Genomic DNA, 22,106 nt, shown 5'->3' on the forward strand with positions numbered 1-22,106 from the left:
CCTCCCACTAGAATTGTCCCGCCCCCCAGGGGGAGCCACAGTCCTGACTTCGGGTACTTGTGCATCGTTAGACACAAGCTCAGTTCTCTGTTTCTGAGCAGCGTGTGAAGGGACCCCTGTGCAGCCTCACTTTCTTCGGTCAGCCCGTAAGCCCACCCCGTGGCGGGGTGACTGTGGTTTGTGTTCATAGCTGAATCGCATTCCGGGTGTGAGTCTGCTCGGCACAGTAACTGTTCTGACAAACACTGGGGTAGTTTCTGTTCAGAGGCTGTTGGGAGCAGGTTGCTCTGAACGCCTGTCCTCCACCTGGGGCACAGGTGAGTCTCCGGGGCACGTGCCTAGGCGCGGAAGGGCTGTGTCCTGAGGTGGGCTGGACCAGGCCCAGGACTTCCAGAGGGCAAAGCGTCAGAACCCGCTCCTGCGAGTGAGCCTTGGGCTTGGCTTTCTCTCAAAAACACCTTCTTTGTATATTTCATCAGCTGCAAATATCTTCACTTACTTTTCACCTGTCTGAAGGTATCTTCTAAAGAGAAATTCTTTATGTAATTAATTTTAATATAATCAAATGTATGCCTGTCTGCTGCTTTCTGGGCTCTTAGGAAATCTCTATTTCAGACACGTTTCTTCCCCTATGTGCCTTTCGTGTTCGTGGAGCCTATCTGGGATCCGTGTCGGGGGTGGGCAGGGGCACACGTCAGCTTTCCTGGACTGTTAAATGCTTAGTCTCCCCACTCCTGCTGCTCTGTGCTGCCTTCTCAGATGAGTATTTTCTTCTTTAGCATTCTTGTATATTTTTTATAGTTATTTGATGTCTTTTTTATTTGGTATTTTGAAATTTCATTTTCTAACTGTTGCTGTTGTATATGGAGGCATTTTTTGTTTTGGAAACTTAACTTTGTATGCAGCAGTAATTTTTTAAATGAAGTACCTAAGCCACCAAAAATGTTAGAAAAAGTCCATAGTTTCCCACCAGAGTCACTACCCTATTGATATATTTCTTTTGGACTTTAAGCTATGGGAGCTTTGTTTTTTAATATAATATGTGTCTGATTTTTTAATTTACCGCCTTAGCATATTTTTCCTCCTTTTTAAACATTAATTTCCTTAAAACTATTTGGGAGTAGGGAAAGGTGCCTTTTCCAGCTTCTGAGCCAAATTACTAGCCACACGATTACCAAGTTGAAGATCTGAATTGGCTCATGGCTGGCCACGCAAAATGTCAAGGGCCTTTCCACAGCCACCCCGGTTGGCAGGTAGGCATAAGTGATACAGGCCTGCGTAATGGGTGCATGGCTCCCAGTGCTGACCCAGCAGAGATGGGCACTGACTGGATACCCACTGGCTTTAACTAGTTCTGGCACAAATGTGGTTTTATAAGATAGCTGTGCAGAGGGCTCATTTTCTATTGCCAGAAGACTCTAACTCATTTGCTCTAAAATTTGTTTATATGCTCTTGAGTCTTTAGACTTCTCAACCATATGGAGTTCGTGGTGGGACACCTCCAGTGTGGGGTCCTCACCTTGCAGATGTTTGCTGCTGTAAACAGCGCTGGGAGGGAGGGAATCGCAGAGTGTCAGACGGGGCACCATGGACACTGCCGCTGTCCTTGGTACCTTCCCCCAATGCTTTCAGTTTTATCAAACACCTTCCTTTCTGCCATTCAAAAAATGAAGATTATACCTTATAATTTTGATGTTTCCTATTGTAGTTTTTCCTCTGCAGAAAAAATTTCAATTTTTATGTAGCCAAGAGTCTTTTCTTTCTGACTTCTATGTTTGTATATAGTCTGAAAGGCTTTCTTTCCCCTTTGAATATTATAAAACACTTCTTCTCTGTTTTCTAGTATTATACTTTGCTTTTAGTTTTTACATTTAATCCTTGATTGGTCTGGAGATTATTTTGGTTCTTGGTTCAAGGAATCACACAGGAGGAAACTTGCTTCCTGGGTGCTGCCCAGTTATCGTGTCTTATCAAGTACTAATAAAATTGCTGTATGAATTTGACCATTTATACACTGTCCACTTTGCACTATTACCATTTCATTTTCCAGAACTAAACTACTTGATTATTGGGACCTCCTCCTCCAATTTCTTCTGATCTTCCATGTTTACTTTTCTTTATGAATTTGGTAGATTTTTTTTAAGGAATAAGAATATAATTTAAGGAAAGTTTCACTTCTGTGGTCCACTTATCCAAGAATATATCTTTTTGTATGTTAAATTCGACTTTCCTTACCTCAGGAGTATATAGTTTTTATATTAGTATCAAAACTTTTGCCAGGTTTTCTGGGTATCAAGTTTTTGTGGTTTTTTTCTGACACTGAACTATTCTTTATTACCCTTTTTGTTATTGCATGTTCTAACAACCCCAGCATTTCAGAAAAGTCACTCCAGATCACAAGCCCTTGTGCTCGGTGTGCACCCCCAGCTCTGAGCTAACATGTGGTTTCCGTGTTGCAGACACGTTCTGATCAAGAAGCTCAGTCAGCTGAGAGACAGCGAGCCTGACCTGGCCCAGCTGCTGGTGGATCAGGTGAGGCTGCTGGAGCGGGTGAAGAGCAGGCTGAGGCTTTGAGGTTTCCTCTAAAACCCTGTTTTAAACAGAACAACTCTCTTCCCTTCTTCTCTTTGCATTTGAGGTCCCTGGGTTGGACCCAGGCCTTGCTCCCCCTCCCACTGACAAGGTGCTGCCCTGCCTTTCAGATCTACGAGAACGCCATGATCACAGCGGGACTCATCGACGACCCTCGACCCATGGTTGGACGCCTGAACCAGCTGCTTGTCAAGGCCCTGGAGCGACACTGATGGCCGCAGACAAGGGGACAGACGCAACCGTGGGGCAAGGCGGCCTGCAGCCAGTCACTAGGGAGTAGGGACACACACGGGAACGACTGGGTGCGTGAATGACAACACCCCCTTTTGAGCTTTATTTAAATTAAAAGGCATTTCTTAGTTTTAGACTTTCTTTCCAGACTGAGAAAGTGGGGTGCTCTGGTGACACGACCGCCACACTTACAATGGAAGTGGGCCAGGTGAGGAAAAGCCTACCTTCCATCCCTCTCCTCAAATTCCAGCTGCTGTGGGGTGGTTGAGGGCACACGGGGAAGAACGGCACTGGGTTCCTTAAGCTCCGCCCTCCGCTCTTAACTGTGATGGGTCAGTTGTTGTCTTCAGCTCCCAGCGTGGGGCAGAGGTTCTGGACCCCAGAAGGGACTTAAGTCAGCGTCACCTCCACCGGGTAATGGTCACTGATGGCCAGGGCCTGTGGGAAGACAGCAGTGAGCGCAGGGACCCCAGACACCTAGTCGTCTATGGTCGTGCGCCTGAGGTGGGTCAGGACTGGCCCAGGGCCATTGGTTTTCTCAAGTCAACAAAAAAAGCAGTGTGTCCAGGAAAGATACTTACCATCTCATTGCTCAGTCCATATGCAGCTTGGAAGTCAAAGGGAGCGGCCGAGCCAGGAACCACAGAACTCCGGAGCAGAGACCCTGCGACCACGATCCTACAGTAGCAGACACAAGAGCCCAGGGTGTGACAATCTGCACTTGTCACACAACACCAACCACGCTTAAATGCCACTGTGGAGTCGGTTGGGCCCCGGCTCAATGTTGCCCCAAACTGCACACCACTGACCAACCTCCATTATCTGCCAGTGTCGTATTCTCCCTAAATGTGCTCCAACCCAAAACTAAGAAATGCCTTTCCTAAGTCAGGAGGGTGAGTGTCCGGTCTTGGGAAGCACTTCTGAAGCTAGTCGCAGAGGCACCCCGCTCACCTGTCATAGGCGCAGTTCGTGGACGTAGCCGTGGTGTCGGCACTGTCAGGAATCAGCCACTGGAAGGTGGAGCTCGTGCGCAGGCGGATGGATGACCACTGCGAGGAGGTCACATAGCTGCAGTCAGCATTGAAATCGCCCATCAACATGACATCCTGCCAGGAGACAGCCATGGGTTGGCCCGGGGCACGATGCACAATGGAGGCCCCCAGAGCCCAAGGCGGGGGCGGCGGGGGCAGCGGGGAGGGCTCACGTTCAAGTCCCACTTCTGCTGGACATCCAGGTAGACATCGTAGAGAGAATTAATCTCAGCCACTGCGTCCGATGGGGCCGAGTGCAGGGCAACAATGGCAAATTCCTTGACCTCTGTGGAGACAGCAGAGCGGATGCTGGCTGGGGTAGAGGACAACTGAGACACCCCCCAAGTGTGGACGTCTTCCTAAGTAACTTCAGTGTAAGACCAAAGGGGCTGTGGGGTGCAGCAGAAGACCAGCGTGTCCGGGGTGGGCGCACTCACTGGTGGAGGGGGATGAGAACTTGACCACAGCGGGCTCCCGGCTGAAGCTGTCGTTCCCACAGGACTCGCAGCCGTCGTCGTACTGGTAGGTGTCCAGCACGGACACCTTGTTGGGTCTGCAGAAGGCCAGGCCGGAGGGTGGTCAGCCTGGGCTCAAGCACCACGCAGACCCACTGGCACAGAGCTCCCACCAAGGCCTCCTGCCTCTGCATGGGCTGAGGCCTCAAGGGGCACAGCCCAGCTCAGACCCCTGCTCTGGGGGCCCCAGTTCTTGCCCTCAAACCTGAGGGGAGGGCCCATGGGCTCTAGGCGACAATGCAGCCTCCTGTGTGCTCGTGAGGCAGAAGCCTGCAATGTTACCTGAACAGAAAGAGGTAGCGCTCCTTGTAGCTGTTGCGGCCCAGCGGCTCACTGACCACATAGTGGTAGGTGTTTGGGTCATCCCTGGATTGAGGAGACAAAGGTCCCAGTCAGAAGCTGGTGGTAGGGCAAGTCCCAGGGACCTACCCAACACCTGTGTCCCTGCGGCCAGGCTGACCTGGCACCGTGCCCAGGAAGAGACAGTTGCCATCGTCCCCCTCCCCCCCCCCCCCGGCCTCCTGGGACCCCACTTCACCCACTGGTTGAGATAGTCCAGGAGCTTCCCCACAGCCACCAGGTGGCTGTCTCTGACCTCCTGGATGAGGACGATGTCGTAACGACGCACGATCTGGGGACAAGGCCAGAATGTTGCTGAGCAGGCAGGCGGAGACCCATGTGTCCGAGCCTGCCTGCTGTGGGTCCCGGGGCTGAGCTGCTGCCCCCACCCCGGACACTCCCTGTCACAGCCTAGTCTGGGACCCTAATACCAGCCATGAACAGCATGGCAATAACAAGGGCCCGTCCCCCTGACTGACAGGTGGGCTGAGACCTTGATGCCCCCCCATCACCACCGCTGCCAGTCACCCTCAGGACTGACCACCGGCCCAGGATTCCCAGGGCCTGTTAGACGGCCCACCTCCAGCTTCCCCACCCTGAGGGCCCTGGGGACAGATCTGGACCTACCCGAACAATGTAGCTGGCGAGCGTAGCATTGGACATCTTGGTCTCCCCAAAGGTGCGGATGTTGAAGGCTGCTATCTTCAGGGACAAGCCCAGCTGCAGCAGACCAGCGAGGGCGAGCAGCAGCCCCATCAGCCTGGTGCCCCTCATCCTGGAGCAGGAGGGAGAGCCACAAGTGGGCTGGAGCAGCAGACTGGGCACCCTTTCCTCCCTGAGCCCAGCTGGACAGAAACAGACGAGGGCGAGAGCCAGATGCTTAGGACCACGTAATGGGCCCTAGATCTCCTCACCCCTCACCCACCAGTAGATGAGCTCCACGAGGGTCGCCAGCCCAGGAAACCCCTGGCAGTGCAGTGCCAGCTCACTGCCCTTCGTGCTCCAGACACTCCCTCCACGGGACTGGCTAGGGTTCTCACGGTCGGGCGTCCACCTATGGGCCACAAGTCACCCAGCCCTTGGGGCACTGGGCACACTCACCTGAAACCTTTCACAAAGAATTCTGCCAAGAACTGGTATTCTTCAGTACCAATTTTCTCCTTTGGCTGCTTAAATAATACAAAGCGAAACACAAGCGGGAGCTGCTACAGCTCCACACAGGAATGTTCATCCCACCTGGGGTTTTAAAGGTTCAGGCAGCTGTGCCCTTTCCCAGGGCATCACCTGGAGGACGTGGAACAATAGCCCTGCCTGTGTGCCTTTCTCAGCAGGTGGGTGACTGGCATGTGTTTATTTTGAGAGGCACAGGTCCTTGCTTCTATAAAAAGCACCTGATGATATTTGCACTTGATTTTAAAGTCATTCAATACAGCCAAAGGCTCTTTGGCTTTTGCACATGTTGCTCTCCCAGGGATGGGGAGCAGGTGCCCTGGAGGGCAGGGCCCCAGCAACATTCCGGCTGCAGGATCTGAGGTGACCTTGGCGCCAGCACAAAGCTCAACTGTGCCTGTTGCGAATGGAGCCCATGGCGGTGGCTCTGTTCCAGAAACCCCTCTCTCCCCAACTCCAGCCCCACTTCTCGACCTTTCCCTGTGGGGGCTTCAGGGTGGTGGGCACCAGGAAGGGGCAGGGGCTGCAGAGCCCATCTTAACTGCTAGCAATGGAGAGCCTGTGTGTCCAGGTGCAGGTGACAGGAGCAGGTCACAAGAACACGGAAAGGCAGCAGATCAGGGTCAGGCCTTGGGTCCAGTCATTTCTTCTTGGAATCCTTTGCTTTCCTTCCCATTTGTATTCACTTCCTGTGGCTACTGCAACAAGTCACCACAAACTTGATGGCTTAAAACTATAGAAACTTATTGTCTAATAATTTCAGAGGTCAGAGATCCAAATCACTGCACTGAGCTGAAATCAAGTGTCACAGGCTGCACACCCTCCGGAGGTTCTGGGAGGCCCTTTCGCCCTCTTCAGCTTCTGGAGGCTCCTGGTGTCCTTGGCTGCGGCTGCATCAGTTCACTGCCTTCTGTGTCGGTTCTTCCTCCTCAGAGAAGTAGGTGAGTGAGTGTAGGGTCCTCCCAAATAATCTGGGACCATCTCCGTATTATGAGATCCTTTTTGGCTGTGTGATGTTTCCAGGGATTAGGACATGGATGTATCAGAGGCAGGGTGGCATTATTTAGCCCATCACCCCATCAATGGGGGCTCTGCCCCGTTAGGGAGAGGCTGTGGTCTCCAACAACAGCCCTGCAAGTAGGAAGGCTGGGTCCCTCCCTGGAATGGAAAGGCCTTGCTGTGGCGGGCGTGTGGGGTTTGTGTGTGCAGGGCCACAGGGGACTGGGGTTCAGGGAGCAGGAGTAGTCTGAGAAGAGCAGTCTTCAAGGACCAAGGTCAAAATCACAGAAGTGTCATGAAGGAGGACACGGGGGATTAAAAAACAACTCAAAGTAAACCAAGACCAGAACCCCCTGAAGTAATGAGAACATGCTGATGGACAGCTCTGGCAGTCAGCAGGAGTGCTAGTCAGCTTGAAACGGCATCTACAACGCAGGGTCACATGGCCTTGCCCTCAGGCTGCCAGGACCCGCCCCCTGCAGCCTTTTGCTAAGGTTGGACTGCTGACTCTCCTGTTTAAAATTTTTTTAAACAGTTTAAGACTGCAAGAGGATCAAAATCAAGATTCTAACCACTAACCAAGTCCATCAGTGCATCCAGAATAGGTGCCTGCCTTCCATGGATTTCTTCCGTGGACACACAGGTGCACATCTTTGAGGGGAGCACGGGAATAAACCAGTAGGTGGCACAGCCGTGGCTCACACAGAGGGTACCTGGACCCCCCGCCCAGTTTTCAGGGACACAGGCACCCCATCAACCAAATACTGCCCCGTACGTGCCAAGGAGCTGCCCTCCCTCACCAACCTGCCAGAGAAAAGGTCCCGACTATGGCCTCACTTGCACCAAGTGCCCAACTCTGCTGCCACACCAGCGGCCCTAAGTTAGGCCCACAAGAGAGGCAGGCAGCTCAGCCCGGGAAGAGCCCAGCCAAGAGTCAGGGGTGTGGGGCCCAGTCCAGTCTCACCCACTGCACCTTTGACTACTCTGAACCTCAATATCTTCAACTCTAAATAAAACGGGGATAAATCCATCACTGTTTTCCTCTTAACTTTGTCTTAAGGATCAACAGATAGAACAAAAAGATCATCTCACATCTTAAAGCTTCATCCTATCCTAAACCACCACTTCCCTGGTGGTGTAGTGGCTAAGACTCCACGCTCCCCACGTAGAGGTCCCGGTTGGATCCCTAAACAAGATCCCACGTGCCGAAACGAAAAGATCCTGCATGCTAACTAAGACATGCAGCCAAAAAAAAGACCCAGTGAGTGCCCCCAAGAACTTGGGGGTGGAGGGGCGTGACCTGCACACCAGCATGTGGCCCAGGAGACGAAGGTCCTCAGGCCCAGGGACAAGAAGCGCACAAGGCAACAGGGCACGGAGGCGCCCGCAGCGACCTGCAGGCACAACAGGATGCGTTTTACTTTTGGGGAAACAGTGATACTAGACATCTCAACACTCCGGCGCTTCAACATGACATCTTGCTACGTTGCTTTGTGTGGTTTCATGTCTGCAAAGCTAGGTTTCTGGCAGTTACAGTAAAGGCAATTACTGCGTAAGTCAATATGGAAAAGGCAACAAGGGTAAGCATGTCCAGTCTGATTCCAAAATTCAAGAAGAGCCTGACAGGCAAACGTTCCACTCCTAAGTAATTACGGTTACTTAAAAATGCAATGAAAAAAAATTACGTTTACATTATTTTCCAAATGTCTATTATAAGTTGTTAGGATATAAATACTATACTTAAACTGTATGGACTTAACTATTTAAAAATGTTACTTCTTTGGCCTGTGGGTCCCTTAAAATATTTACTGACCTTAACTAGGGGTACTCTGAGAGTCTGGGACCCTCTAACACACACAATGGGGGTGCCCCCTCCCACGATGGCCCTCGCCTGCCCAGACGCCTCAGGCTCACCTGAGTCCCTGCCTTCCCTCGGCTCCACCCGCTCTGGTTCTGCAGCGCCCGTGCCTGCCCTTCCCTGAACACAAGCAAACGCGCCCACTGGTCTCCCCGCTCCCAGAAACTCTCCCCACAGTCCAGTCTCCACACAGCACCCACACGTCTTGTCATCAGATCACCCTATTCCCCTTAGACTCTGTCATGGGTTCCTCCTGTCCTTTAGGGGAAAGCAGGCGCCTACTGGGGCTAGGTGATGCGAGCTCAGGGCCCCACTCTGCCCCCAGGGCTGCCCAGGTTCTACTCACGGCCCCGCCCCAGGGAGGCCACCCTCCCCGACCTGACCCTCCACCAGCATGGCCCCACTGTCACCTTTTCCATGACCCTTATCACTGCTTTTTTTTCAGTGTGTTTGCTCTTACCTGCTTACACTCACTGAAGGCCAGCCTCCGCACTATTAACAGAACATAAGCTGCACAGGAGCAGGGACCTCGTCTGTCTCATCCCTGAAAGATGCCTGAATGGTAGAGGCCCTGAGCTCGCCTGCCCCACCTCCCACACGAGAGAACGTCCCCTCCTCACGGACCCCCCCCCGAGAGAACCCGGCAAGGCCTCCTGTCCTGAAGCACAGGGGACACTGCAGGGCGTCCAGGCAGCTTCTGGACACTCGGCCTGAACCGATCAGAAGCTCCCAGGAGCCAGTGGCTGTTGCGCCTGCCCTCAGCCAGATCTGACGTGGATCCTTCACTCCCCTCAAGAGGGGTGTTCGCTGGCCCCAAGCCAGCATTCTGGAGGACGAAGGCTTCCGTCTTTTACCCGAGATGGTCAGTGTGTCTATTGGGACACCACTCTAATCAGGGTCCAACAGACGGTGTAGGTCAGCAGTCATCACTCAGCTCAGCCACTGGCCTTGGCCCATGACCCCACCTTAGCTCACCGTCCCTCATGAATTTATTTCTGTTCATTATAAGGAAACCATTAACCCAGGATGGAAAGTTTCTCAGAACTGCATGTGCATGAATTGCTATAATCCACAACAGTTTCAGAGTCACGCTCAGCACAGCCCCACCCTGCCCCCTCACCCAGCTACGCCAGTGCCCACTGTGCCACTGCCACAGGCCACACCTGGGCTCCATGGCCCACCGGCCTGAGTGCCAACGTGCGCACCTTCTGCACGTCACAGACAAGCCTCCCCTGGCTCCTCATCCTACCAGAGGCATTTTCCAGGGTGTGTGCTGTGAAGACTGGCATGCCTTTAGCCTGAGCCCATGAACAAACAGGCTCAGGTTCCTGACGCCTGAGGCCCTGAAAGATTTAACTAGAGTCACGGAGCTCTACTGACTAGACTCCCAGTAAGCTGGTAACATTTCCAACAAGGCTGAGTGAAGAGCGTCCCCCAAACCCCCAAGCCCCTCAGTCTCTCCCAAGCACAGAACGCCTCCTCAGCAGGCTCTCCCCCGATCCAGCGGGTCTCCAGAAGGGTTCAGAGTCCAGGACAGTGTGGGCAGTAGGAGCCGGTCATGGCAGGGTCTGCAGAGAGATTTTCTACTGATTTATCTTTCAGCTCACTGGTCCTTTCTTCAGCTGTCTCTCATCTACTTTTAAATCCACCTAACTGAATTTTAAATTTGTTATTGTACTTTTTCTCTTTTAGAATTTTCAATCTTTTATGAATTCTAATTCTCTGTGAAACTCTCCATCTTGCCTGTTTCAATGTTAATCAGTTATTTTAAACTCTATGTCTGCCAACTCCAGCATCTTAGTCTTCTGTGGGTCTCTCACTTTTTCCTTTCTGTCCCATTTATCAGGGTACGTAGCGACTAGACGCAGAGTCAGGCGCTATGTGTCACAGACGGGAGAGGCCGGGACGGGGTCTCCCTCCAGGGGGCAGTGGAGGGGGCCGGCCACCCAAGGTCTGAGCGGAGAGACTGGCATTTTTGGGGCTGTTCCTCCTGGCAGGCTCTCAACTCTTCCTGGCACCATGAAACTGCCGAAGACCCAGCTCTGCTCCATACGCACCTTCTGCCTCTCTGGCCTCCTCCCTCTCAGGGATCTCCGCCCTCAGGTCCCACTGCCTCCGCAGCTCCCAAGCCCCCAGAGCTCAGTCTCCCCAACCCCACAAGATTACCTGCGGCTCTGCTGGGTTCTCTGCCTCTGGGCAGCTGCCCCTGCCCAGCCCCCAAGAGTGCTGGTAGAGGAGGCAGACTCAGCTCTGCAAGCTCCCCTCTGCGTTGCGGGCCCCAGGGCGGCGCTCCAGTCCTTTGAGCAGGTGCCTCGAGTCCGCAGCAGGACCGGTCTGCTGGGAGCAGTTCCATAGCCGGGAGCAGTCTGTCTGTTACCTGGAAGGCGTCACTGAAGTAGAGAGCTGGAGGCTCTGGTGGGTAACTAGGCAAGCTGGTCTGACTAGCAGGCTGTGCGTGGACATCTCTGAGCTAAAAAGCAAGAGAAAAGCAAGCCAATGAGAGACGATCAGAAGGAAACAGACCATCCTCTCTGCCCAACCAAGTCTTTGGGACTGAAGATCTCTGTATCCTGTTTGAAACCTAGAGTATTTGTTCTCATCACCCCAGTCCTAAAGGTGAAGACGGCGCAGGGCAAGGACGCAGCAATGCTGTGCCCTATGGGCTGTCCTGCGGCCCCTCAGAGAGCGGCAGCACCTGTCCTGAGCTGAGGTTCCCCACCTCGCTCCTAGAGAAGGGGCCTTGGGGCCTGCAGGCGGCCAACTCTGAGCCTCTTTCCTCTCTGGGGACTCTGGGCCAGGTGAGCGATGCTATTTTCTGAAAACTCTGAGTACCTGAGTGCTTCCCCCCCGGGACCAGCCTGGGGCTTCTCTACAGACACTAGGGGGTTTCATACTGACGGTCTCCACACAGCTGTCCCGGGGCTCCTGCGTCAGGGCCTCTGCTCTGCTCCCACCCCCAGACCGCAGGGCCTGTCCCTCCCTTAACTCGAGCCTCTGCCCAGACGCCACCCACCACGCACCCCACTCAGCAGCAGGCTTTGCCCCACCACCGTCTCCTCCACCCTGCTCACTTTCTCCTGCCCACAGTCACATCCAACACCCGCTGTACGGTCAGCCTCATGCCACTGGGGCCAACGCAGCAGCACCTGAGCATGGCCTGGCTGAGTGAAGAGATGAAGGACAGTCAGCGGCCTGCTGGACAGAACCAGGGCTTTAGTTGCTCCAGCCTCTTCAGCCCATTTAAGTGCGAGCATCTCACACAAGAGGAACCCAACGTGGTCCTCCCAGATGACTGAGTAAAGGAACAGGCTTCTGCACTGGGCCAGGCTCCTCAGCCTGGCAGAGATGTCCGCCTCCTCAGGAACTCCAGGGCTCTGGGCAGTGGCACTGATCGTACCCCCTGTCTATACCAGCTTAGAAAACATGTCCACTTACCTGTGAGGCTGGCTTTCCAGACGCCTTCCCCAGGGCCTGCATAAAAGCATAGTCGCGGGTCAAGGGACAGGGTCTCAGGCAGGAGCAGCAATGACCCCAGGAGACCAGGAATGAGTCCAGTCCGGCTCACTCCAGCCAAAGCCAGAGTGGCCTGAGGTGGGTGGCCTTGTCGGTCCAGGTCCCCACTGCCCAAAGACTGCTGAAGTCGTAGCAGGCCGAGGAGGAGGCCTGTGCAAATGCCTTGATAACCAGTTGTTTCCTCACTTGGGCTCCTATGAGGAGACACTGATCTTCGCAGGAGCCTCAGCCCACAAATGACACAGCACAGGAAGCTGCTGAAATGCAAATCTGCTGCAGGAACGAACCAAGCTGCCACTGTGTCACTCCCTCAGCCTGTGCTATCTCGCTGGTCCCATTCACACGTGACTAGTTTAAAAAGAAGGGAAAAGGGAGTGTTAATAATGTCAGCTGAGCGATAGGACACCTAGCTGTCCTGAAATTTCATCAAGCTCCTGACAGGCTGCTTCATTTGTATGCTTTACTCACTTTTTTCAAGACAGAGTAAGAGGGGCCCCTAAACAATGAGAAAACCAGGCAAGAGGTGGTGTGATGTGTTTTCAGCCATCACAAGTGCAAGACAAGGATCCAAGAGAGAAGGGAAACCAAGACAAGGGGCCCAGTGGCTTGGGGTGGGAGGGCACGTGCGGGGCACCCCTGCAGCTCGAGGGATCTCAGTTCCCTGACCAGGGAGTGAACCCAGGTCCATGGCAGTGACTGTGTCAAGTCTTCCCCACTGGACCTCCAGGGAACTCTGGGCTCTGTGACCAGCCACAGCCGGTGTGGGCTCCAGGCTACAGGGAAAGGAAACACAGACCCAACTGTCCTGTGAGTGGAGGAGACACCCGGGAGGTCAGGGAGGCCCAGGTGGCTAGAATGTGTGGAACAGAATATCGGGGAGCAGGGACTGTAAAGAAAACAGAGCTCCAGGATCTACAGAGCACCCCCTCAAGTCTTCAGCTAAAGACAAGTTTGCAGCTGTGTGAGAAAAACTGTGAGGAGGCTGGAACAAGAATGCCTGGAGAGGAGCGGACAGAACAACCTCCAGAGCTCACACAGAAACGGGAATAAACTGTGCCCCCACAAGCCACCAGGGAATGGCTCCCTCATTCACACAGTACTGCCTGGCATCCCCAGAAGGGCTTCACCTTCAGTAATGAGGCCAAATTATCTGTACACCACAGGCAGCTCTGGATCACCCTAACACAGCTCAGGAGCAGTTCTCTAAAGGATCAACTGATGACAAGAAACTTAACTGCATGCCAGACCAAGATAAATATTATTTGAAAGAATACGACAAAACAACATAAATACATAATGTCTAGTATCCAATAAGGAAATGGGCAGGTCTATTGGTCAGGGGACAGAAACCACAAGGTATTTTAAACAAGGGGAGTTTAGCATAAAGAGCTATTAACTATTTACAGGAACTGACTAAAATGAACCCAAAGGTACAAAATACTCTAGGGTGCAGAGAGGATTCAGAGCTGGGAGACAGCAGTTTACGGGATGGTGCAGTTCACCAGGCTGAGAACCATCTGAGACGCTGCCAACACAATCAGCCCGGAAGCTGTCTGCAGAGAGTTCTGCAAAGCCCCCAGGGTGGAGGGGCTGACGAACTCACCAGAAAGCTGCCAGGAGACCAACTCAGGTACCCACGGAACATGCCTGGCAGTGCCTGTCCCCTTTCAAATATATGAAGAGCCTCATCACTGGCTCTCAGGCGAGTGCTGCTGAGTTGGTCACTAGGACACTGCCTGGAAGGTGCCACAGAAGCTCTTTAGGGCTATGCCAATGTCACAGAACAGGAATGAGCAAAGCGCAAAGCACCAGACATAGGCCCTTTCTCCTTCAGCCCCTCCAATGACAAAGGCTGGCATCAGGCTAGCTGGCAAGGAGGGTAACGCTCCACTATCACAAGCAGGCAATGAAGGGCGGATAGACCAGGCATGTGAAAAAGAAGAAAATATGACTTATGACCATAAGAAAAAGCAGTCAACAACAACTGACCTAGAAGTGACAGATATAAAGGAATTATCAGACAAGCACATGCTTCATATACTCAGGAAAGTAGAGGGAATATGACCATAATGAGAGAAACGGAAAATATAAAAAGGCCTAAATGGAACTTCTAGAGATGATAATAATATCTGAAATATAAAACACACAGTCTGGGATGAACAGCAGATCAACACTGAAAAAGATCATACAACTCAAAAACAGCAACTGAAAACTGTTCAAAGAAAGGGCATCGAGGAAAAAAAGGCATCAAACACCAACAAGCAATCCAATGTACACGAATTGGAATCCCAGAAAAAGGACAAGGAGGCTCTTTAGTTCTTTTTCATTTTCTGCCATAAGGGTGGTGTCATCTGCATATCTGAGGTTATTGATATTTCTCCCAGAAATGAAGCTTCTGCTTCCTCCAGCCTGGTATTTCACATGATGTACACTGCATATACGTTAAATAAGCAGGGTGACAATATACAGCCTTGATGTACTCCTTTCCCATATGATCACTACAAAAATGTACACAAAAATGTATCACTACAAAAAATCAACTAAAGGCCGATCGACACATGAAAAGATGCTCAACATCAGTCAGTCATTATTAAAGAAATGCAAATCAAAACTACAATGAGGTATCATCTCACACCAGTCAAAATGGTCATCATCAAAAAAATCTACAAACAGTAAATGACAGAGAGGATGTGGTTGGTGGGAATGTAAATTGATGCAGCCACTATGGAGAACAGTAGGAAGATTACTTAAAAAACTAAGACTAAAACTATCCTATGACCCAGCAATCCTACTAGTGGGCATACACGCTGACAAAAACACAATTCAAAAAGACAAGTACCCCAATGTTCACTGAAGCACTATTTACAATAGTCAGGACACGGAAGCAACCTAGATGTCCACTGAAGGGTGAATGGATAAAGAAAACTGGAAAATCCACAATATGTGGAAGTTAAACAACATGCTCTCATACAACCAACAGGTCAAAAAGGAAATCACAAGAAAAATTAGAAAGCACACCGAGACCAATGAACACACACACACCGGAACCCTGGGATACAGCAAAAGCAGTGCTAAGAGGGAAATTCATAGCTATGAATGTTTCCATTAAAAAAGAAGAAAAGTATCAAAGTGATAGTCTAACTTACACTTTAAGGAAATAAGAGAAGAAGAGCAACTAAACCAAAGCTAGCAGGAGAAAGGAAATAATAGAAGAGTATAGCATCAGTAAACAAAGAAAAGAAAAAGAGAGACCAGTTGTATTTCTACACACTAACAATGAACAATCCTAAAAGGAAATTAAGAAAACAATTCCACTAAAATAACATCAAAAAGATTTAAAATACTTGGGAATAAATTTAACCAAGAAAGTGAAAGACTTAACACACTGAGAAGTAAAGCATCATTGCTAAAAGCAATTGAAAAAGAACACACCGAGACACAGAAAGACGGCGTACCCACGGGCTGGAAGCTTTAGTCAGATGCTCAGCTCAGTTCAGTCGCTCAGTCGTGCCCGACTCCTTGCGACCCCATGAATTGTAGCACGCCAGGCCTGCACCACCCAAAGTGATCTACCTATTTATGCAATCCCTATCAAAATCTCTGTGACTTTTTTTTCACAGAAATAGAAAATCCTATCTTATGGTTTTCCATATGGATTATCAAAGGAACTCCCCCGCCCCGCCAAAGTATTCAAAACCACCTTGAAAAAGGATAAAGTTGGAGGTCTCACACTCCCTGATTTCAAAACTTTGTCCAAAGCTACAGTAATCAACAACAGCATGATACCAGCATAAAGACAGACGCACAAACTGCACAACTTCGGGACTGGCAAGGATTTCTTGGATATGACACCAAAATCACCAACAAAACAAAATACAGCTAAATTAGATTTCATTAAAATTAGAAACTTTTGTGCAAAGGACCCATCACAAAACTGAAAAGACAACCACAAAATAGGAGAAAATACCTGGAAATCATTTATCCCATTAGAGTCTGGTATTCGGAATATATAGAGAACTCCTACAACTCAACAACAAAAAACAACCAAATTTTTTAAATGGGAAAAGAAAAAAGCTTTTTGTAATGGGCAAAGAACTTGAATAGACATTTCTCCAAAGATAAGCAAATAATCCATAAACACATGAAAAATGATGACTATCATTAATCAGGAGAGAACTGCAAATCAAAACTGTGATAAACTATCACTACCTTCCCATTAGAATGGCTACTATATTTTAAAATTATAAGTTTTATAAGGATGTAGAGAAACTGGAATCCTTATGCACCTCTGATAGGGATGCAAAATGGTACAGCCACAGCAGAAGACAGTAATGAGATTCTTCAAAAAAATTACACAGAATTACTATGATCCAGCAACTTCACTCCAAGGTACCCAAAAGAACAGAATGATGAGAAAGTTCTGAAAATGGATAGTGTGTGGGTTGTGGTGATGGTTGTACAACAACGTGAAAGCATTTAATGTCACTGAACTGTACACTTAAAAATGGTTGAAATTGTAAAGTTTATATTACATATATTTTATCACAATGAAAAACCATACAGCTAACAGTATACTTAATGGGAGAAATTAGATGCTTTCTCACTAAGATCAGGAAGAAGGTAAGAATGTCTATCCACCACTCCCACACATCATCATACTGGAAGTCCTAGGTAATACGACAAGAAAAGGAGATAAAAGTTACACAGATCAAAAGGGAAGAAATAAAATGATCTTTAAACAGAGATGACAAGAATTATCTATGTAGAAAATACCAAAGAATTAACAACAACAAAAAAACCTCCTCGAACTAATAAATTACTATGACAAGGTTGGAAATATAAGATTAATTGACAAGGGTCAACTACTTTCTTATCTACCAGCAACAGAACTTCTGGTTTCTAGTTCCACATGTAAGGAGATCAGAAGTCACCACTCTGTCCTGACAAGTAGTAAAAAGCTGAACTGACTGAAAATCAACAACTTTTCTTGGATCCGTAAAGAGGACACAGGGCAAATCACTGTCTCCAAGAGACAGACACACGAATACAAGAACCTTAAATGCACATTACTAAGTGAAAGAAGGCAATCTGAAAAGCCTAGTTGCCCGTTTCCCTGGTAGCTCAGATGGTACAGCATTTGCTCACAATGTAGGAGATCCAGGTTCGATCCCTGGGTCGGGAAGATCCCCTGGAGAAGGAAATGACAACCCACTCCAGTACCCTTGCCTGGAAAATTCCATGGACAGAGGAGTCTGGCAGGCTACAGTCCATGGGGTAGCAAAGAGTCAGACACGACTGATCGACTAACACACACACACACACACCATCTGAGTGTGATCAAGGGAGAGCGGGGCTCCCGTATTCTGCCCAGCCCCTAACTCATGGGAGGGAGGCCCTCTCTTGGGCTGGGTATTCTGAGAGTACTGCGGCCCTGACCATGCTCATCCCAGCTCACAATGTGGCAGATCCACACCAGAGGCGAGCTGAATGGCCCCCAGGCTGCTGCCTTCCCTCTCCCACAGAGTGCTCAGCAGTAGCAGTGGAATGTCACTCAGAGAGCAATTCACCACTGTTCTACCCACAGCTCTACAGCCCTGGCTTACAGATTTTTGCCTGGGGTAGAAATAGGCCAGAAAGCACTGACTCCTAATTTCCTCCAAAGGAACTGATTTCATTTGCAACAGAGAGGGAATCAGTTCAAGCTCAAAGGTGCTCTCAAGAAAGTAGAGGGTGTGGTGAAAGGCAAGCGGCAGGAGAGTAAAGATAGAGGCTGAACCACAGATGACGACACTACACACTACACCACCAGATGGTCAGTACCTAAATCAGACTGATTATAATCTTTGCAGCCAAAGATGGAGAAGCTCTAAACAGTCAGCAAAAATAAGACCTGGAGCTGACAGTGGCTCAGACCATGAAGTCCTTACTGCAAAATGCAGACTTAAAGTAAGTACTAAAAACCATTAGGTCATTCAGGTATGACCTAAATCAAATTTATGATTATATGGTAAAGTGACAAATAGATTCAAGGGATTAGATCTGACAGAGTGCCTAAAGAACTACGGACAGAGGTTAGTGACACTGTACAGGAGGCCATGATCAAAACAGTCCCAAGAGAAAGAAAAGCAAAACAGTTGTCTGAGGAGCCCTCCAAATAGCTGAGAAAAGAAGAAAAACGAAAAGCAAAGGAGAAAAGGAAAGAAATACCTATCTGAATGCAGAGTTCCAAAGAATAGCAAGGAGAGAGAAGAAAGCCTTCTTAAGTAAACAATACAAAAAAAAAATAATAGAGGAAAACAACAGAATGGGAAAGACTAGAGATCTCTTCAAGAAAATTAGAGACACCAAGGGAACATTTCATACAAAGATGGGCTTAATAAAGGACAGAAACGGTAAGGACCTAATAGAAGCAGAAGATACTAAGAAGAGGTGGCAAGAATACAAAAAACTGTACAAAAAAAGGTCTTGATGATCCGGATAACCAAGACGGCATTGGTCACTCACCTAGAGCCAGACATCCTAGAGTGTGAAGTCAAGTGAGCTTAGGAAGCATTACTACAAACAAAGCTAGCGGAAGTGATGGGATTCCAGCTAAGCTATTTCAAATCCTAAAAGATGATGCTGTGAAAGTGCTGCACTCAACATGCCAGCAAATTTGGAAAACTCAGCAGTGGCAACAGGAATGGATAAAGTCAGTTTTCATTTTGATCCCAAAGAAGAGCAATAACCAAAGAATGCTCAAACTACCACACAATTGCACTCATCTCACATGCCAGCAAGGTAATGCTCAAAATCCTTCACACTAGGCTTCAAACAGTACATGAACCGAGAACTTCCAGATGTACAAGCTGGATTTAGAAAAGGCAGAGGAACCAGAGATCAAATTGCCAACATCCGTGGATCATCAAAAAAGCAAGAGAGTTCCAGAAAAACATCTACTTCTGCTTTATTGACTATGCCAAGGCCTTTAACTGGGTGGATCACAACAAACTGGAAAATTCTTAGAGAGATAGGAATACCAGACCACCTGACCTGCCTCCTGAGAAATCTGTATGCAGGTCAAGAAGCAACAGTTAGAACTGGACATGGAACAACAGACTCCTTCCAAATGGGGAAGGGAGTACGTCAAGGCTGTATATTGTCACTTTGCTTATTTAACTTATATGCAGAATACATCATGCGAAATATCAGGTGGAATGAAGCACAAGCTGGAATCAAGATTGCTGGAGAAATATCAATAACCTCAGATATGCAGATGAGGCCACCCTTATGGCAGAAAGGAAGAACAACTAACTAAAGAGCCTCTTGATGAAAGTGAAAGAGGAGAGTGAAAAAGCTGGCTTAAAACTCAACATTCAGAAAACTAAGATCATGGCATCTGGTCCCATCACTTCATGGCAAACAGATGGGGAAACAATGAAAACAGTGAGAGACTTTATTTTCTTGGGCTCCAAAATCACTGCAGATGGTGCCTGCAGCCATGAAATTAAAAGACGGCTTACTCCTTTGAAGAAAAGCTATGACCAAACTAGACAGCATATTAAAAAGTGGAGGCATTACTTTACCAACAAAGGTCCATCTAGTCAAAAATACGGTTTTTCCAGTAGTCATGCATGGATGTGAGAGTTGAACTATAAAGAAAGCTGAGCACCAAAGAATTGATGCTTTTGAACTGTGGTGTTGAAGAAGACTCTTGAGAGTCTCCTGGACTGCCAGGAGATCCAACCAGTCCATCCTAAAGGAGATCAGTCCTGAATATTCATTGGAAGGACTGATGCTGAAGCTGAAACTCCAATCCTTTGGCGATCTGATGTGAAGGACTGACTCACTGGAAAAGACCCTGATGCTGGGAAAGATTGAAGGTGGGAGGAGAAGGGGACGTCAGAGGATGAGCTGGTTGGATGGCATCACCAACTGGACAGACATGAGTCTGAGTACCCTCCGGGAGTTGGTGATAGGCAGGGAAGCCTGGAGGGCTGCAGTCCATGGGGTCACAAAGAGTCGGACACGACTGAGCAACTGAACTGAAGTGACGGTTCCACAATCTTGGGAATATACTAATAACCAACACTGTGAGAGCGGATTTTATGATATGTAAATTATAACTTAAACAAACAAACCTAACTGTATCAGTTCGCCAACAAAACTCCTCCTCCTCCTGTATTCGTCACTTCAGTAACTGAAACCACATTCCCAGAAACTTAGAAATTCTTTTCCAGAAACCCACAAGTATTAACAACTAATTTGGTCACGGCAATTCAAACGCCTCAATATGTCACCTTTCCCCCAACTTCAACTCCTAAACGCAGGACGCCCTCATTTCTCGCCTGCATCACCGCAGCCTCCTGATGGGCCTCCAGGCTTGCCTCTCCAGAGCAACTTTCACACTGCAACTAGAAACTCCTTTAAAAACAGTATCTATGTTGGCTCCCAGGGACCCCAGGTTGAAGTTCGAACCCTTAATACGACTTATAAGGTCTCTCAGACTTCAGTCCGCGGCGAACCTCTCCGGCTTCACGAGCCCCTCAAATCCTAACAACGTGCACCTGGGAGCCTGGAGAGGGCGGGCATCGCTTCACCTCGGCCCTGCCCGCTCGGGGCCTCAACCTGCTCGCAGGCGTCTCCGGGAGGAAGCCCGCGCTCGGTCCCTCGGCTCCGAGGGTCTGGCGCCCCCGTTTACCTGTCGGCTCCTGAGGCAGATGCGCTCTCAGGGGCCGCCAATGAACCCGCATACATTTCCCGTGTGAACCGTAGTGCACCCAAATTTCAAACTGCGGCGGAGCCCGAAACTCACCTCGACTCTTCCTCAACACTTAGTAGACTTCGCCAGGAGCCGCCTACCTAACCTCGGGGCGCGGTCCTCTGGCGCCGCGCTCCGCCTTGGTCCTGCCCGGCGCGCTGGAAGAACGCTCTTAGTCGCGCGCCCCGGCCGCAAAGCAGGATGGGACGCGAGCCTCCAGGATCCCTCTGCGCCCGCGCAGCCGCAATTATCCGCCGCGCATGCGCAGGGGCTTGGGTCGCCGTTGAGAAGGTCCTGCGGCCGCGCCAGAGGTAGGAGGAGTCGGGCTTTGGGGCCGGGAGTCTGCACCGGGGAAAGGAGGTCCTGCCGCCTCAGGCCTTTCTCGCTCTTCTGAGAGAAAAGAGCCTTTCTCGCCCGCCCCCAGCCGCGGTTAGAGGCAGGAGCCGGGCTTAGGTAGAGGGGGCCAGGGCTGTCTGAACGTAAGATGGGTGGGGGGATCCGGATACCCATGGGTCACGGCCCGGGCGTCCGACTGGCGATCGGAATTCGCCATCTGCCTTTGTAGCCACCAAAGTCCTTGGCAGCCCTTCCCCAGGTGGCAACCCGTGTGTCACCGGGTTAGGGGAGGCGGGGGGTCCGCCCCTCACCTGCCCATTCATTCTTTCCACGTCTGCAGTGAGCCCTGCCGCGGTAGGTACCAAGCTGGGTAGGCAGAGTCCCCGGGCCTCTGGGAGTTGCCGTCTCGTTCGGATCCGTTACTCCTTAGCAAATACCGATAGAGCGCCTATGGTAGATACACTGTTTTAGACTAATACCGGCAGAGATGTCGCGACTCAGGGCCGTGTGGAGGCTGGAGTTTGCTCCAGCTACCACGTCCAACAGTTTGCTTGGCTTGACGTTCCAGGCACTCAGACACGCATCTCTGCTTCTCTGTGCAGCCTTCGCTCCCACCACTTTCTCTGGTGCTCCCGATCGTACCAAACTCAACAGATTACCGTTAAGTCAGGCACCTTGTCAGTCAAAGAGAATACAAAATGAGTGCGTGCCCTCGTGAAGTTTTGAGCTTAGTAGGGGACACAAAACAAGCTACTGAATAAAAATATAAGAGCTAATGCCCT

The 22,106-nt window shown here is 50.0% G+C and overlaps 2 protein-coding genes across 21 annotated transcripts in view; one reads left to right on the forward strand and one right to left on the reverse strand.

The window, feature by feature from the left end:
- The window catches only part of TRAP1 (TNF receptor associated protein 1), a 49,054-nt gene extending 46,097 nt beyond the window's left edge, over positions 1-2,957 (forward strand). For all 4 annotated transcript variants that reach the window (XM_086376034.1, XM_086376036.1, XM_086376037.1 and 1 more), the window contains exons 17-18: positions 2,460-2,532; positions 2,703-2,957. In XM_086376034.1, coding sequence (XP_086232160.1) covers positions 2,460-2,532; positions 2,703-2,804 — 175 coding nt within the window. In that variant the 3' untranslated portion in view covers positions 2,805-2,957. The remainder of the gene's footprint in view (positions 1-2,459; positions 2,533-2,702) is intronic.
- DNASE1 (deoxyribonuclease 1) lies at positions 2,896-21,181 on the reverse strand. 17 transcript variants are annotated; one of them, XM_086376042.1, is made up of 11 exons: positions 21,043-21,181; positions 12,171-12,596; positions 10,902-11,205; positions 5,336-5,483; positions 4,912-5,000; positions 4,652-4,735; positions 4,292-4,407; positions 4,028-4,140; positions 3,775-3,929; positions 3,405-3,501; positions 2,896-3,261 (listed from the first exon to the last, which is right to left on the reverse strand). In XM_086376042.1, exons 4-11 carry the CDS (start codon positions 5,480-5,482, stop codon positions 3,214-3,216), a joined length of 849 nt encoding a protein of 282 aa, XP_086232168.1. In that variant the 5' UTR covers position 5,483; positions 10,902-11,205; positions 12,171-12,596; positions 21,043-21,181; the 3' UTR covers positions 2,896-3,213. The 17 variants fall into 17 exon arrangements, 15 of the variants coding, with proteins under 15 accessions (XP_086232168.1, XP_086232174.1, XP_086232166.1 ...); XM_086376048.1 differs by having other exon boundaries at positions 4,908-5,000; XM_086376040.1 differs by having other exon boundaries at positions 5,336-5,553.
- Between the last annotated feature and the right edge of the window lie 925 nt (positions 21,182-22,106).

Source organism: Bos grunniens, chromosome 25, assembly GCF_055505025.1.
Source record: "Bos grunniens cultivar Pamir isolate PY7600 chromosome 25, Bosgru_T2T1.0, whole genome shotgun sequence".
Lineage (NCBI taxonomy): Eukaryota > Metazoa > Chordata > Mammalia > Artiodactyla > Bovidae > Bos > Bos grunniens.

Excerpts from the sequence above, each read along its gene's own strand:
- DNASE1 (XM_086376040.1), bottom strand. The coding sequence starts at position 12,212 with ATGCAGGCCCTGGGGAAGGCGTCTGGAAAGCCAGCCTCACAG. Across the intron at positions 5,554-10,901 it reads AGAACCCAGCAGAGCCGCAG|CTGGGCTCAGGGAGGAAAGG; the intron begins GTAATCTTGTGG and ends GTTTCTGTCCAG. Across the intron at positions 4,141-4,291 it reads GTTCTCATCCCCCTCCACCA|AGGTCAAGGAATTTGCCATT; the intron begins GTGAGTGCGCCC and ends CTGTCTCCACAG.